This window comes from Salvelinus sp. IW2-2015, linkage group LG32 (assembly GCF_002910315.2).
Source record: "Salvelinus sp. IW2-2015 linkage group LG32, ASM291031v2, whole genome shotgun sequence".
In the NCBI taxonomy this organism is placed as follows: Eukaryota; Metazoa; Chordata; class Actinopteri; order Salmoniformes; family Salmonidae; genus Salvelinus; species Salvelinus sp. IW2-2015.
In genome coordinates this window covers 35812767-35829105 of record NC_036871.1, presented here as the reverse complement: position 1 = coordinate 35829105, position 16339 = coordinate 35812767, and the positions used below count along the sequence as shown (strand labels likewise).

At 43.8% G+C, this 16339-nt stretch overlaps 1 protein-coding gene and 1 non-coding gene across 3 annotated transcripts in view; one reads left to right on the top strand and one right to left on the bottom strand.

Annotated features, from left to right (window-relative positions):
* Positions 1 to 4083: 4083 nt before the first annotated feature.
* LOC111956885 (serine/threonine-protein kinase STK11) overlaps positions 4084 to 16339 on the bottom strand; it is a 32110-nt gene continuing 19854 nt past the window's right edge. For both annotated transcript variants that reach the window (XM_070436556.1, XM_023977582.2), the window contains 4 exons: positions 15517 to 15574; positions 13836 to 14029; positions 12112 to 12327; positions 4084 to 4489 (listed from right to left, as the gene is read on the bottom strand). In XM_070436556.1, coding sequence (XP_070292657.1) covers positions 12134 to 12327; positions 13836 to 14029; positions 15517 to 15574 — 446 coding nt within the window. In that variant the 3' untranslated portion in view covers positions 4084 to 4489; positions 12112 to 12133. The remainder of the gene's footprint in view (positions 4490 to 12111; positions 12328 to 13835; positions 14030 to 15516; positions 15575 to 16339) is intronic.
* Positions 13191 to 13266, top strand: trnaa-ugc (transfer RNA alanine (anticodon UGC)). Its single transcript has one exon. It is a non-coding gene; the product is annotated as a tRNA-Ala (tRNA).

The window sequence follows — 16339 nt, the reverse complement described above, 5'->3', positions numbered from 1 at the left end:
GGAAGGGTTATTAAGACCCCTAACCCCACTGGAAGGGATTTAAACCCCTAACCCACTGGAAGGGTTATTTAATGACCCCTAACCCCACGAAGGGTTATTTAATGACCCCAACCCCACTGGAAGGGTTATTTAATGACCCCTAACCCCACTGGAAGGGATATTTAATGACCCCTAACCCCACTGAAGGGTTATTTAATGACCCCTAAACCCACTGGAAGGGATATTTAATGACTCCTAACCCCACTGAAGGGTTATTTAATGACCCCTAACCCCACTGAAAGGGATATTTAATGACCCCTAACCCCACTGGAAGGGTTATTTAATGAACCCTCAACCCCACTGGAAGGGCTATGTAGATGACCCCTAACCCCACTGGAAGGGTATTTAATGACCCTAACCCACTGGAAGGGCTATTTAATGACCCCTAACCCCACTGGAAGGGTATTTTAATGACCCCTAACCCCACTGGAAGGATATTTAATGACCCCTAACCCCATGGAAGGTTATTTAATGACCCTACCCCACTGAAGGGATATTTAATGACCCCTAACCCCACTGGAAGGGATTTTAATGACCCCTAACCCCACTGAAAGGGTTATTTAATGACCCCTAACCCCACTGGAAGGGTTATTTAATGACCCCTAACCCCACTGGAAGGGATATTTAATGACCCCTAACCCCACTGAAAGGGTTATTTAATGACCCCTAACCCCACTGGAAGGGTTATTTATGACCCCTAACCCCACTGGAAGGGTTATTTAATGAACCCTAACCCCACTGAGAAGGGATATTTAATGACCCCTAACCCCACTGGAAGGGTTATTTAATGACCCCTAACCCCACTGGAAGGGCTATTTAATGACCCCTAACCCCACTGGAAGGGCTATTTTAATGACCCCTAACCCCACTGGAAGGGATATTTAATGACCCCTAACCCCACTGGAAGGGCTATTTAATGACCCCTAACCCCACTGGAAGAGGATTATTTAATGACCCCTAACCCCACTGGAAGGGCTATTTAATGACCCCTAACCCCACTGGAAGGGTTATTTAATGACCCCTAACCCCATGGAAGGGTTATTTAATGACCCCCTAACTCCCACTGGGAAGGGCTATTTAATTACCCTTAACCCCACTGGAAAGGTTATTTTAATGAACCCCTTAACCCACTGGGAAGTGGCTATTTAAGACCCCTAACCCCTGGAGGGCTATTTAATACCCTAACCCCACTGGAGAGGGCTATTTGAATGACCCCTAACCCCACTGGGAAGGGCTGATTTAATGACCCACCCCGACTGAAGGAGCTATTTAATGGCCTAACCAGGGGCTTTGCTAACCCCGCGTGGAAGGGATATTTTTAATTGACCCTAACCCGCACGCATGGAAGGGAGTACTTTAGACGACCGCTAATGACTTTTGCATGCTTAAGCAATGTTGTACCTTCTGAAAACCTGAGTTAAACCTTGAAACACTGGGTACTTGTACATATCACATTGTTCACTTTATCATTCTCAAAAACAGTGTACATCCATTGGTAGTGGTACTGGAACCAGGGGGCGAGTTGTGTTGTTCCTGGAATAAAGGGTCCCTGTCTATGTTTCTGGTCATTTTGTGTAGAGAAAAAGATCTGTACACTTTCAAAATCCCAGATGTTTTGTAATGCCTTGATACCTACTGTAGATTGAGGGACCAACCAATGTATATATTCATTTAGGATTTTCCCTTCCCCTTCCCCCCCCCAATTAAATAAAAGAGACAAAGAAAGAAGAAACGAGATGTGTTCACTTCACTTCCTGAACAATAAAATAAAATAACCATGACGGCAGAGATGACTAGTGAACAACAGAGGATGCAATGCAGACATCCACATCACACAACAGTCAGAGATACAGCATCATCAACAGAACCGTGGAGAAATAGGGGGTGGGCTAATTGCAACGGCTAAGAAAAGAGACTTTGGGTCCTTGACTTTGTGTCCAATCTACAGTAGGTATCAAGGCATTACAAAACATCTGGCATTACAAAACATCTGGGATTTTGAAAGTGTACAGATCTTTTTTCCCCCTTTTTTTTAATACCAATACCATGTATTATTGTTATGAAATAAAAAATATTTCTTAACATGGTATTTATTTAATAAGAATAAGGTCAGAAAAGCTGGAATTCTTCATTAATCAAAGGTACATGTGAGGTTTCTCATCCAGTTTTGCCTGGTCTGGGCTGCATAGATTCTCTCAGTGCCTGGCTGACGTGGGCAGCATTTGTCTGTCTCCATTTTACGCAACCCCACCGCTCCATCAGCCCAACACTGAGAATAGATCACAGAGCAGGTGAGTCAGAGCACAGGGAGGGAGGGGAGCAGATGAGTCAGAGCATAGAGACAGGAAGGGGAAGGAGGGGATACAGAGCGGGGGAAAGAGGGAGAAAGAGAGAGGGCAGGACAGCAGAGAGAGTAGGTGAGTGAGTCAGACCGGAGAGCAAGTGAGAGAAATTAAAAGATGGAAGGGGACAGAGAAGGTGAAAGAGGGAGAGAAGTGAGTGATAGGGTGAGGAATTTCCAGGGACGTGATCAGCACAAAAACGAAAAAAGGCTACCAGTGCATCTTCAATCATACAGATGCCTGACGCCATATTATCCCGGTTTTCCTGAGGTCTGATGAAACCCATTTCACGTTTTCAGAGCCCCTCATTTCAGTTTCATAGTCAAGAATCCCCCTCAATCCCCCATCCCCCTCTGGGGCAAGTGTTCACTCCAACGTCAGTGTAGGTGTGAAATAAACTGTAAAAGCGCATGGTCGTTAAACACCTGCAGTTTAATGACCATACACTGTGTACAAAACATTGAGTTGCACCCCCCTTTGCCCCAAGAATAGCCTAAATTCATCAGGGCATGGACTGTACAAGGTGTGGAAAGCATTCTACAGGGATGCTGGCCCATATTGACTCCAATGCTTTCCACAGACAGCACTTCAATAGTACTTTAAAGTATTTTTACTTAAGTAGTTGTTTTGGGTATCTGTACTTTATTATTCATATATTTGACTACTTTTACTTCACTATATTCCTTAAAGATAATGTACTTTTCTCACCAGTTTCCCTGACACCTAAAAGCCCTCATTACATTTTAAATGTAAGGACAGGAAAGGAAAAGGGTCCAATTCACACACTTATTAAGAGAACATCCCTGGTCACCCTGCTGCCTCTGATCTGGCAGACTCACTAAACACACATGCTTCGTTAGTAAATAATGTCTGAGTGTTGGTGTATACCCCTGGCTGTCCATACATTTAGAAAACAAGAAAATTGTGCCGTCTGGTTTACTTAATATACAGAATTTGAAATTAGTTTTACTCTTACTTTTGATACTTAGGTATATTTTAAACCAAATACTTTGACTTTTACTCAAGTAGTCTTTTACTGGGTGACTTCCACTTGAGTCATTTTCTATTAAAGTATCTTTACTTTTACTTAAGTACGACAATTGGGTACTTTTTCCACCACTGCAGTTGTGCCAAGTTGGCTAGATGTCCTTTGGGAGGTGGACCATTCTTGATACACACGGGAAACTGCTGAGTGTGGAAAAACTCAGGAGCGTTGCAGTTCTCGACACACTCAACCCAGAGTGCCTGGCACCTACTACCACACCCCGTTCAAAGGCACCGAAATATTTTGTCTTGCCCATTCACCCTCTGAATGGCACACATACACAATCCATGTCTCAAGGCTTAAAAATCATTATTTAACCCATCCCCTCCCCTACACTGATTGAAGTGGATTTAACAAGTGAGATTTATAAAGGGATCATAGCCTTCACTTTGACAGTCTGTGTAAAAGAAAGAGCAGCTGTTCTTATTGTTTTGTACACTCAGTGTATGTTCAGAATATAAAATGGGAGCCAGACAAACAGGGTTTGGATGGGACGTGTTTTATATAAATAATAATTAAAAAAGATTTATTGGAAAAAATAAACAAAACCTAATGAACACAATAAAGCCCCTCCCCACACACCAGTGGTGGAAGTCACGGTTTCAGTCCGTTTGTCTGTCCTTAACTGAGCAATTTCCCTTTCTCAAAGTTCAAGCCAGCATGCAGTTTTTATATCAGTATCACTATCCTCATAGTTAAAATGAATAGCTATTCTTTATCAACCTAATTCCTTTTACAATGTGTATCTTTAGGTTCTGTCAAATAAAAGGTTGTCTGAGAAATAAAACCAACGGGGTCAGAGTTCACGAAGGTGGGACTTGCTCGGCCAGCCATGCCTCCTCTGGGACAGCCTGAGAGGGGAGGACGGAGGGAGCAAAAGAACAGAGGGGGAACGGAAACACAAAGAGCCACTTCACACAAAGACCCGAGGGTACAGTCTGTTTCTCTGCTGCTCTCTGTCCATCTCTCCGCATGACATCCTTGAAGAGTTCTTCGCCAAATGGTTCAGGAGGAACAACATCAGCAGTTCTCTCACCCTTGCCAAGGATGGGAAAAGATAAACCTAGGAGGAGAGAGAGGCAAGCTTTATTCTAGTTCATTTCATTGTACAACTATTGCATGACAAATAGGATTATTTATGACGTACAGACTTGAAGTCTATTTAAAGGGCTTGCACCCTTTGCCTTATTTGAGCATCAAAGGCTTATTTGTCACATGTGCACAGGCACGCACAGTGTGTCCCTCTGCCTCCAGCAAAACACAGAAAGCAGCTGAATAAAAGGGGGGTCAGAGAGAAAATACAGCCCAAAGGGGGAGAGGCAGCGAGAGAGGGGGTCAGTGAGAGAGGAGGAGAGGCAGCGAGAGAGAGAGGCAGCGAGAGAGGGGGGCAGTGAGAGAGGAGGAGAGGGCAGTGAGAGGGAGGGGCAGCGAGAGAGAGAGCAGCGAGGAGAGGAGGAGGAGGCAGTGAGAGGGAGGGGCAGCGACAGAGAGAGGCAGCGACGAGAGAGGGGCAGAGAAGAGAGGGGGAGGGCAGAGCGAGCGCAGGCAGGAGCGAGCAGGGGAGGGGCAGAGCGAGCACGGGCGAGCAGGGGAGGCGCGGAGATGGAGAAAGAGACAATATCCTGCTGCAAGCCCACTCCATCGAGACCAGTGGTGAGTCATCCCTATAACACATTAATACAGAGACTGCTGCATATCCGACCAAGTAGCTCTGCAGTGTGGTGGGGTGGTGTTGTAATGCAGTTGTGCGTTGCATGTGTGTGAGTGTGTGAATCTCAGTCTCTTAGGGGAGGATGCCTGGGGAGCAGTGATGTGGGTAGAGATGACTCAGATAAGCCTTGGAATCAGTTTCTCTCCTCCCTTCCCTTCTCTCCACTCCTCCCTGCCTTCCCATTACAGGTGACCGGTAGAGTAATTATTTTTGCGCAAGAAGTGCTTAAAATTCACACCTACACAGGTGTTAAAGTCGTTGGCCAAAAAGTGTTGAGAATGGAAATTAATATTTGGTGTCACAAAGTTTTGCTGCTTCAGTGTCTTTAGAGATTTGTCAGATGTTACTATGGAATACGGAAGTATAATTACAAGCATTTTATAAGTGTCAAAGCTTTGATTGACAATTACATGAAGTTGATTGCAAAGAGGTGAATATTTTCAGTGGTTGACCATTCTTTTTCAAGACCTCTGGCAAATCCGCCCCTGGCATGGCGTCAATTAACTTCTGGGCCACATCCTGACTGATGGCAGCCCATTCTTGCATAATCAATGCTTGGAGTTTGTCAGAATTTGTAGGTTTTTGTTTGTCCACCCGCCTCTTGAGGATTAACCACAAGTTCTCAATGGGATTAAGGTCTGGGGAGTTTCCTGGCCATGGACCCAAAATATCGATGTTTTGTTCCCTGAGCCACGTAGTTATCACTTTTGCCTTATGGCAAGGTGCTCCATCATGCTGGAAAAGACATTGTTCATCACCAAACTGTTCCTGGATGGTTGGGAGAAGTTGCTCTCGGAGGATGTGTTGGTACCATTCTTTATGAGAAGCCCACTCCCTTGGCTGAGAAGCAACCCCACACATGAATGGTCTCGGGATGGTTTACTGTTGGCATGACACAGGACTGATGGTAGCGCTCACCTTGTCTTCTCCGGACAAACTTTTTTACAGATGCCCCAAACAATCGGAAAGGGGATTCATAGAAAATGACTTTACCCCAATCCTCAGCAGTCCAATCCCTGTACCTTTWGCAGAATATCAGTCTGTCCCTGATGTTTTTCCTGGAGAGAAGTGTCTTTTTGCTGCCCTTCTTGACACCAGGCCATTCTCCAAAAGTCTTCGCCTCACTGTGCGTGCAGATGCACTCACACCTGCCTGCTGCCATTCCTGAGCAAGCTCTGTACTGGTGGTGCCCCGATCCCACAGCTGAATCAACTTTAGGAGACGGTCCTGGCGCTTGCTTCACAACAATTGAACCGCTCTCCTTGAAGTTCTTGATGATCCGATAAATGGTTGATTTAGGTGCAATCTTACTGGCAGCAAAATCCTTTCCTGTGAAGCCCTTTTTGTGCAAAGCAATGATGACGGCATGTGTTTCCTTGCAGGTAATCATGGTTGACAGAGGAAGAACAATGATTCCAAGCACCACCTTCCTTTTCAAGCTTCCAGTCTGTTATTCGAACTCAATCAGCATGACAGAGTGATCTCCAGCCTTGTCCTCGTCAACACTCACACCTGTGTTAACGAGAGAATCACTGACATGATGTCAGCTGGTCCTTTTGTGGCAGAGCTGAAATGCAGTGGAAATGTTTTTTGGGGATTCAGTTCATTTGCATGGCAAAGAGGGACTTTGCAATTAATTGCAATTCATCTGATCAGTCTTCATAACATTCTGGAGTATATGCAAATTGCCATCATACAAACTGAGGCAGCAGACTGTGAAAATTAATATTTGTGTCATTATCAAAACTTTTGGCTACGACTGTACACACACACGGTTATTATAGTTGAAAAAAATTAAAAACTGTTTAGTTTGTTAGCTTTCAGACCTGATTTACTAGTTTATTTACTTTTAGAAAAATATTCTCATTTCATTTGTTTCTATTATTTTTAGTGTTACGGACAGAAAGTAGCATATACATGGGAGGCTAGCAGCCATTTATGTGATGAATAGTTGTTTTTTGGGATGTCACTTCTTGCCACTGGTGGGCAGTAATACATACGGTGATGGGTTTTTTAAATTAGGTCTGTCAAACGATTAAAATTGAGGTAATGGCATTAGTTCACCATAAACACAAAGGTTACGAACAGAAAGCCATTGATGCGCCCAATGTTGAGTAGGCCTACTCCCTCTTATGAATGTTCTTGAAATTTAATGCACACACACACACTTAAAGCATTCTAAATGAGTGACTAGGGGGGAAAACATTTAATTGGCTCTACGGATAAAAATAGCTTTTAAAACTTGTCCAACCAATGTTAGGAAAATACTGTAATCATATGTACTGTTCAGATAACTTTACACATACAATACAGTCCTACACATTCTCCCACCCACACCCTTTAACTGGGTGAGTTCGTTTTGCATGGACTGGTGCACTGGGTAGGCGGAGTTCACACTTTTTAGACCATTCAATTGGTCCTTAAGTGAAATCTCCACCCACCCGGGGCACCGGGCCATGCAAAATGAACTCGCCCACTTACTCGCGCTCACACACCCCACTCTTGCATATGCAGCCTACCTTTATACGGATCTCTGAGTAGCCCATTGCATTTTCAGTTCTTCCTTTGCCATCTAAATTAGTGCAAAGCCTAGTCAGTGATCAAGTTCTCAGTTTGCTAGCTAGGTAGGTAACATGACTGGCTAGCTAAACCAATGTAGTTTTATGAAACCCCAAAAATTGCGTCTCGTGAGTAGTTTAAAACGGCCAGCGACATGCGCACGAATCCGCGGCAGAAAGAAAGCGCCCCGCTAATATTGGGCTTAACTTTGACATGATTTTGGCAAGAGGCACACGGTCTTTAGCGCTGAAAGATCATCAAGGACTACAACCAACCGAGCCACTGCCTGTTCACCCCGCTATCATCCAGAAGGCGAGGTCAGTACAGGTGGATCAAAGCGGGGACCGAGAGACTGAAAAACATCTTCTATCTCAAGGCCATCAGACTGTTAAAAAGCCATCACTAACATTGAGAGGCTGCTGCCAACATACTGACTCAAATCTCTGCCCACTTAAATAAACGGACTTAAAGGTATCAGTCACTTTAATAAGGTTCACATAGAGGTATCACTAGTCACTTTAAATGACGCCACTTTTAATCATGTTTACATATCCTATTACTCATCTCATGTACAGTTGAAGTCAGAAGTTTACATACACTTAGGCTGGAGTCATTAAAACTTGTTTTTCAACCACTCCACAAATTTCTTGTTAACAAACTATAGTTTTGGCAAGTCGGTTAGGACATCTACTTTGTACATGAAGCAAGTCATTTTTCCAACAATTGTTTACAGACAGATTATTTCACTGTATCGCAATTCCAGTGGGTCAGAAGTTTACACACACTAAGTTGACTGTGCCTTTAAAACAGCTTGGAAAATTCCAGAAAATTATGTCATGGCTTTAGAAGCTTCTGATAGGCTAATTGACATCATTTGAGTCAATTGGAGGTGTACCTGTATTTCAAGGCCTACCTTAAAACTCAGTGCCTCTTTGCTTGACATCATGGGAAAATCAAAAGAAATCAGCCAAGACATCAGAAAAAAAATTGGAGACCTCCACAAGTCTGGTACATCCTTGGGAGCAATTTCCAAATGCCTGAAGGTACCACGTTCATCTGTACAAACAATAGTACGCAAGTATAAACACCATGGGACCACGCAGCCGTCATACCGCTCAGGAAGGAGATGCGTTTGTCTCCTAGAGGTGAACGTACTTTGGTGAGAAAAGTGCAAATAAATCCCAGAACAACAGCAAAGGACCGTGTGAAGATTCTGGAGGAAACAGGTACAAAAGTATCTATATCCACAGTAAAACAAGTCCTATATCAACATAACCTGAAAGGCCGCTCAGCAAGGAAGAAGCCACTGCTCCAAAACCGCCATAAAAAAGCCAGACTACGGTTTGCAACTGCACATGGGGACAAAGATCATACTTTTTGGAGAAATGTCCTCTGGTCTGATGAAACAAAAAGAGAACTGTTTGGCCATAATGACCATCGTTATGTTTGGAGGAAAAAGGGGGAGGCTTGCAAGCCGAAGAACACCATCCCAACCGTGAAGCACGGGGGTGGCAGCATCATGTTGTGGTGATGCTTTGCTGCAGGAGGGACTTGTGCACTTTACAAAATAGATTACATCATGAGGATGGAAAATTATGTGGATATATTGAAGCAACATCAAGACATCAGTCAGGAAGTTAAAGCTTGGTCTCAATTGGGTCTTCCAAATGGACAATGACCCCAAGCACACTTCCAAAGTTGTGGCAAAATGGCTTAAGGACAACAAAGTCAAGGTATTGGAGTGTCCGTCACAAAGCCCAGACCTCAAACCCATAGAACATTTGTGGGAAGAACTGAAAAAGCGTGTGCGAGCAAGGAGGCCTACAAAAGTGACTAAGTTACATCAGCTCTGTCAGGAGGAATGGGCCAAAATTCACKCAACTTATTGTGGGAAGCTTGTGGAAGGCTACACGAAATGTTTGACCCAAGTTAAACAATTTAAAGGCAATTCTACCAAATACTAATTGAGTGTATGTAAACTTCTGACCCTCTGGGAATGTGATGAAAGAAATAAAAGCTGAAAAATCAGTACTATTTTTCTGACATTTCACAATCTTAAAATAAAGTGGTGATACTAACTGACCTAAGACAGGGACTTTTTACTAGGATTAAATGTCAGGAGTTTAAATGTATTTGGCTAAGGTGTATGTAAACTTCGACTATAACTGTATATACTGTATTCTACTGCATCTGCCTGTCATTGCTCATCCATATATTTATATGTGCATATTCTTATTCAACCCTTTACATGTGTATAATTGTTGTGAATTTGTTAAATTACTTGTTAGACTTTACTGCATAGTCAAAACTAGAAGCACAAGCATTTCGCTACACTCGCATTAACATCTGCTAACCATGTGTATGTGACCAATAAAAGTTGATTTGTAAAGACGCAAGCATTGACTGAAGCCAAATATTTCTATTACTAGCCCAAGGTACACTACATGACCAAAAGTAAGTGGACACCTGCTCACCGAACAACTCATTCCAAAATTATGGACATTAATATGGAGATGGACTCTTCTGGGAAGACTTTCCACGAGATGTTGGAACATTGCTGTGGGGACTTGCTTCCATTGAGCCACAAGAGCATTAGTAAGGGTGAGGTCGGGCAATGATGTTGGGTGATTAGGCCTGGCTCGCAGTCGGCGTTCCAATTGATCCCAAAGGTGTTTGATGGGGTTGAGGCCAGCGCTCTGCAGGCCAGTCAAATTCTTCCACACCGATCTTGACAAACCATTTCTTTATGGACCTCGCTTTGTGCACAGGGGCATTGTCATGCTGAAACAGGAAAGGGCCTTCCCCAAACTGTTGCCACAAAGTTGGAAGTACAGAATTGTCGAGAATGTTATTGTATGATGTAACATTAAGATTTCCCTTCACTGGAACTACGGGGCCTAGACCAAACCATGAAAAACAGCCCCAGACCATTATTCCTACTCCACCAAACTTTACAGTTGGCACTATGCATTGGGGCAGGTAGCGTTCTCCTGGCATCCTCCAAAGCCAGATTAGTCCGTCGGACTGCCAGATGGTGAAGCGTGATTCATCACTCCAGAGAACGTGTTTCCATTGCTCCAGAGTCCAATGGCGGCGAGCTTTACAACACTCCAGCCGACGCTTGTCATTGCGCATGGTGATCTAAGGCCTGTGTGCGGCTGCTCGGCCATGGAAACCCATTTCATGAAGCTCCCGACGAACAGTTCTTGTGCTGACGTATCTTTCAGAGGCAGTTTGAAACTCGGTAGTGAGTGTTGCAACCGAGGATAGACGAATCCAATAATTTGAAGGGGTGTCCCAATACTTTTGGATATATAGTGTAGATCACAGCCAGTCATTTCCAATGGGAGAAAATGAATCATAGTGGGCAGACCCAAGCAAGAGCTAGCGAGATCCTATTGGTGCGTTCTAGCATGCATTTGCATATTTCTGTTAGGGAACGCCAATAACTAAAATTCGCCCTTGCAACCCTAAAGAACGCCATTTTTGTTATTACTTTGGCAAAGGATAAAATCTACAAAACTTAGTCCTCTGTTGTAACAGATTCTAGTTTTGGAAACAGAAAACTGTATTGGGATATGTTTAATCGATGAGAAAATTCACAGAATGTCAGCCACAATCCATCTGGCTCCACCTTCTCCCACTGGGCTTCCTTTTATCACCATATTTGGTAGAGAGAGGAAACGCCAACTAGATGCTTCACATTTATACATCCGGTGAAATATCTGGCTCATTGTTCCATCTGTGCTGAAGCTGTGATCCGTTCTGCGCTTAAAAAGGGTCAGTGCGGAAACATGTGCGCTTAAAAAAAGGTCCCGTGCATTGAAGGATAAAAGTTTCCGCTGATAAACCTGTCACGTACGTGTTAATGTGGTAACTTTGACAGCCCTAGTTTAAATGAGAAACTCAATCTCAATGGGACTTTGATTTAAAAGGATTAGCGCCTAGACTGGTAATAGAAATATGGTCGACTGACCACTGGTGGTTTAGGGTTTGCTGTCGCCATTGTTCACGCTCCACGCTCGCCCTTTGGCTAGCAGATTACTTCCCCGTTAGCACGCAATAGCTAGTGAGTGATGCACAAGATAGGGATGTTTGAAATAGGCCTATCCCCTGGCAGCATTTACCCGCCAGATTCAGAATATATATACAATGTATTTATTTTATTTTTTATTTTTTATTTTTTATAAATAGCTTGAAAACCCCATTGGATGTTTCCCAGAAGTTCAGGGGAAACTTCAACTGAACATAATTCATGATGTTTTTTATTTTAGTTGGATTTAAAGTAGTCCAGTAGTGTTTCCAAACAGGTTTGTTAATTATTTTATTTCAGTTTACGAAATAGTTCTCATGATTAGTTTTCATTTCCTACAATAACCTTGCGACACACAAACCTACACACACACCCTTCTCACCAGATGGGTTGTTGAGGTGTGGTCATTGCTGTTTGCAGGTGGAGAACTTSCGTATCTTGCTGGCTGTGGAGACTCCTTTGCGGGAGGGATTGGATGAGGAGGAGGACCTGCGCTCTGGCTTGTCCTTGCTCTCCGTTCTGTTTACACACACAGGCTTGGCCTGGGCCCGGCTCAGATCCACCTCAGCCTCATCCAAGTCCTCCTCTGGTACCTGCCCTGGAGGACAGAGAGAGAATATAGGCCGGTCAACACAGAACACAGTCACACACAAACACAGGGACGGAGACACAACCATCATGAACATCTGCAGAGGCAATCACACACCACCTTCATATAATCTACTGCTTTCATCATGTAGAAAGCTCATTTATAAAAACATGTTTTGAGAGAGACGAGACCTTTAGAATAAAACTCTTCCTCCTCAATAGCACTAAAATATCAAAGCAGATAAAGACTGGGAGACAAAACATTGTCAAAAGAAAACCCCACCAGAAAATCCATTGAGTGACTGACTGCTTCATCAGATTTCATCTATTGATCTTTCTGACCAGTCGGGTCAAAAGATCAATGGCGATTGGGCCAGTGAGAGCAGATGGTAAGAAGAGAACCAATCAGAGTGGTAATGGAGTCGTGTCTGCACAGTAGTACCCTTTTAAAGTTGTTTTTTCTCAATACATTTACAGATACTAAATGACATTAAGTGACATTATTAAAAACACCAAAGCTGTGTGCCAACTATGAAATGTCACCTTATTTAAGGTGTGTTTAGCAGACAGACAGAGATTGTGGCTCTGAGCTAATGTTATGAGTTAGTGTTGACTGGAGTGAGTGTGTGTGGGTGGGAGAGTGGTGCCTGGAATCACCATTCATACTCCCACACTAAGCTATTATTAGATGCATTCACCCACTGCCATTCAAGCGCTCTGTGGTGCCATTGAAAATGTTTTTTTTTGTAGGTCATCAAGCTTCAAAGCGACAAGGACTACTGCCATTATGTTATCAGTTCCCTTGTTGCCTAGCAACACATTTATGAAAGAAGAAAAGTCTAGCTAAGGAGTTCAGAATTCTGCACGGATGACGGTCCCGTGTGGCTCAGTTGGTAGAGCATGGCGTTTGCAACGCCAGGGTTGTGGGTTCGATTCCCACGGGGGACCAGTACGAAAATGTATGCACTCACTACTAAGTCGCTCTGGATAAGAGCCTCTGCTAAATTACTCAAATGTTAAATGTTTAAATCCTCATAAGCCATTATAACCAACTGACTCAGCAAAGAGGATTATTTATTGATTTAGAAGTGCAACTGTCGACAAAAATGTCTACAGTGCAACAACTGAGGGAAAATGTAACATTTCCATTAGAAGGGTTTTCCCAGAGCTATATGATATACAACACTTAACAGTCTAGACTGGTCACCTACAAGTGGAATACAGTATTAGGACAACTGAATCCTGCCAAGACTGCAACACTCCTTCCTCAAGCCACACTAAAAACGTCTCATCTATCCTCTGACTGTAGTCTATCCTCCCTCCATCTGAACCCCTCTCTCTGACCCCGTCTTTCCTGTGCTCTCCACCAGACTCCGTTCAGTAGACCGAGAACACAGAAATCTAACAGGCACACTGAAGCCGTGTGTGTGTCTCTCTCTCTCTTTCACTCCCACTCATATTTTAGTGTGTGTGTGTGTGTGTGTGTGTGTGTCACACAGTATTTCTCTCTGTGCCTACCTGGCACGGTGAAGTCCTGAGTGTAGATGATGTCATCCTCCTGGTCATAGAACTCCTGGTCCTCTTCCTCGGTGTAGCCGTGCAGGTCTTCCAGGTAGGGCACCACCGTCATGCTGCGCCACACGTCCCGGCTCTCCGCGCTGGCAGGGATCGGCACCGGTGGTTCCGTCGGCGGGTGTTTTTTACGTACCCAGCTGGAGGGAGAATGGAAGGGAGGGGGTTATTGTATTAGTAGTTACTAAACTAGTCTTGGCACAAAATCTGACTTAGGTAAGCCAGTTGGTTAGCCTTATACCGAGCCAATAGGCTGACCAACATAGTGGTTTGTATCATGACTGAAGTCAGTARTCATATGCCGTCACCTAGCTACATTTTAATGCAACCCAACCAGATATGGAAACGGAGTGTGTATTTCAGTGTGTGACGAATGGGGTTGGTTTACGTCTGCTTTCCTTCACGGCATCGTGCTGCTATAAAGACTTTAAATGAGGCAGCAGAGACAGCTGTGGAGGGTCTTTCAGTAGAAGGGCTGGCGAGGAGGATGATTGAGGTTATTTTTCTCCCGCTCTCTATCCCTCAAGTTCATTTCTTTCCCTTTCACCCTCTTTTTCTCTCATTCTCTCCACAAATTGCAGGAGGGTCAAGAACCCCTTTGTAGCACAAGGATGCCTCTGTCATTAGTAACCATGGAAACAAAGTCTCATCGCATTCGTTGGAGCTCGTTTTAGTTAAGAGGGTTAAAACACAGAGAGTCCTCTCAAACTGCAGTCTCCTTCTCCTCGAACACACAGAAAGGGAGAAAATGGATTTCAGCATGCTTTGAAKAGCTTCTCTCCCCCCTCCCCCTCTATTCTTCCTCTCCCTCTAATCCACTGACGTCATCGGCGCACCACGTCAGTATCTACGAGCCTCAAATGGACGGTGTAACTAATAATAATATTAAGCCTAGGATGGGACGTGTTGGGGTTCAGTAATTAAGGCTTTTAATGTCACAATGGATATTACGATCATATGGACAAGTCACAGGGATGAAAGACATTATCGCATACCAATAAAAAAAACTATATGGTTTCTCCGTTTCCAGTGTACCATTTCATTTTGAAGCAGCTAGACTGCACCACAAGGTATGCTAAAATACCTCTTTTCTGAAGAACACACACACAGATCAGTAATCTGAAGTCTCTCCAAGGCAAAATGTCATTGTCTGAGGTTCAAGGCTGCTGGTGGCACCTTAGGGCTCATAGTAGGGCTCATAGTAGGGCTCATAGTAGGGCTCATAGTAGGGCTCATAGTAGGGCTCATAGTAATAGCTGGAACTTTATCAAACGCATCATAAACATAATTTCCATGTGTTAGATCCCATTACATTCCCAGCCATTAATATGAACAGTGTTGCTACATCTGCTGCCTCATGTCTCAGTCGGTCTGTCCCTGATGCTGGAAGAGCAGTGGAACCAGAGAATCACAACACATTCATTCTAACTCTGTGTGGAACTCTAGATCAGTCTGATATTAACAGTGACAGGGTTCACAGCATCGCTAAGGGCAAGAGAGCACAGCCTTCTGTATGGACTGTGGCATGGTCAGGGTGACATCCATTTTAGTTCAATCGAATCAGAAGATGAAAGAAATTGAAGTAAAGACTTGTATATTTTCAACATGGATAACTTCAGTCACTTACTTGTGTTGCCTGATGTGCTGTATGGAAAACCTCTTGACGGGATCATATTCAAGCATTCCTGGTAAAGACAAACAAGCAGAATGTAAGAACAGAGGAGCGGTGGAGAACAGAGAAGAAACGGGGGGAATAGATGTATTCTATAGAGGAAGAGAACACATTTCACTGTATACCACATCTGTTAGGAGACGCCAAGAAACAGGGAACCTATCACCTATGCCGAATCAAACTCCCTACGCCGAATCAAAGCACMAACAGCCCTATAAGGATCTGCATTTCCCCATCCTTACTACAGCCCATCTTTCTCTCCATACTTACTACGCCGTGGCCAGCTACGAAGGTGGAMGCTATCCCAGGACAGACAATGGAGACATGAACTGCCCACAATACAAATACTATAACAAAATGTCACTAGAGCATCGTAAAATGCCACAATAAAGGTTCCCACAGTGCTGCAACAAAGAAATAATAAATGTGATCTCTCTCATATATTGATTAGACTACACTAGGGCTGAAAGYAGGGAACCCTTTAACCGAGATTAACCGCCCAAAACCTTTTTCCCGGGTTAAATAACTGCGAGAAACCAGTAAATTATAATCATCTATTTATATGAACAGCATGACGTGAAATGGAACTGTTAAATGATATGCAATGTCTAAATCTGGCTTCTCTACAGCCTCTGTATGGTGAATCAACGCTCAGGGTGGGGAGACAGCTCATCTCACTCTGGAGCGCAGTTCACAATGCATGTAGACCTATCATGGTCTCTTTTCCCTTTTTATGACAGGTAGGCCTACATTTGCTTCAGCACAGCTGATTCTACAG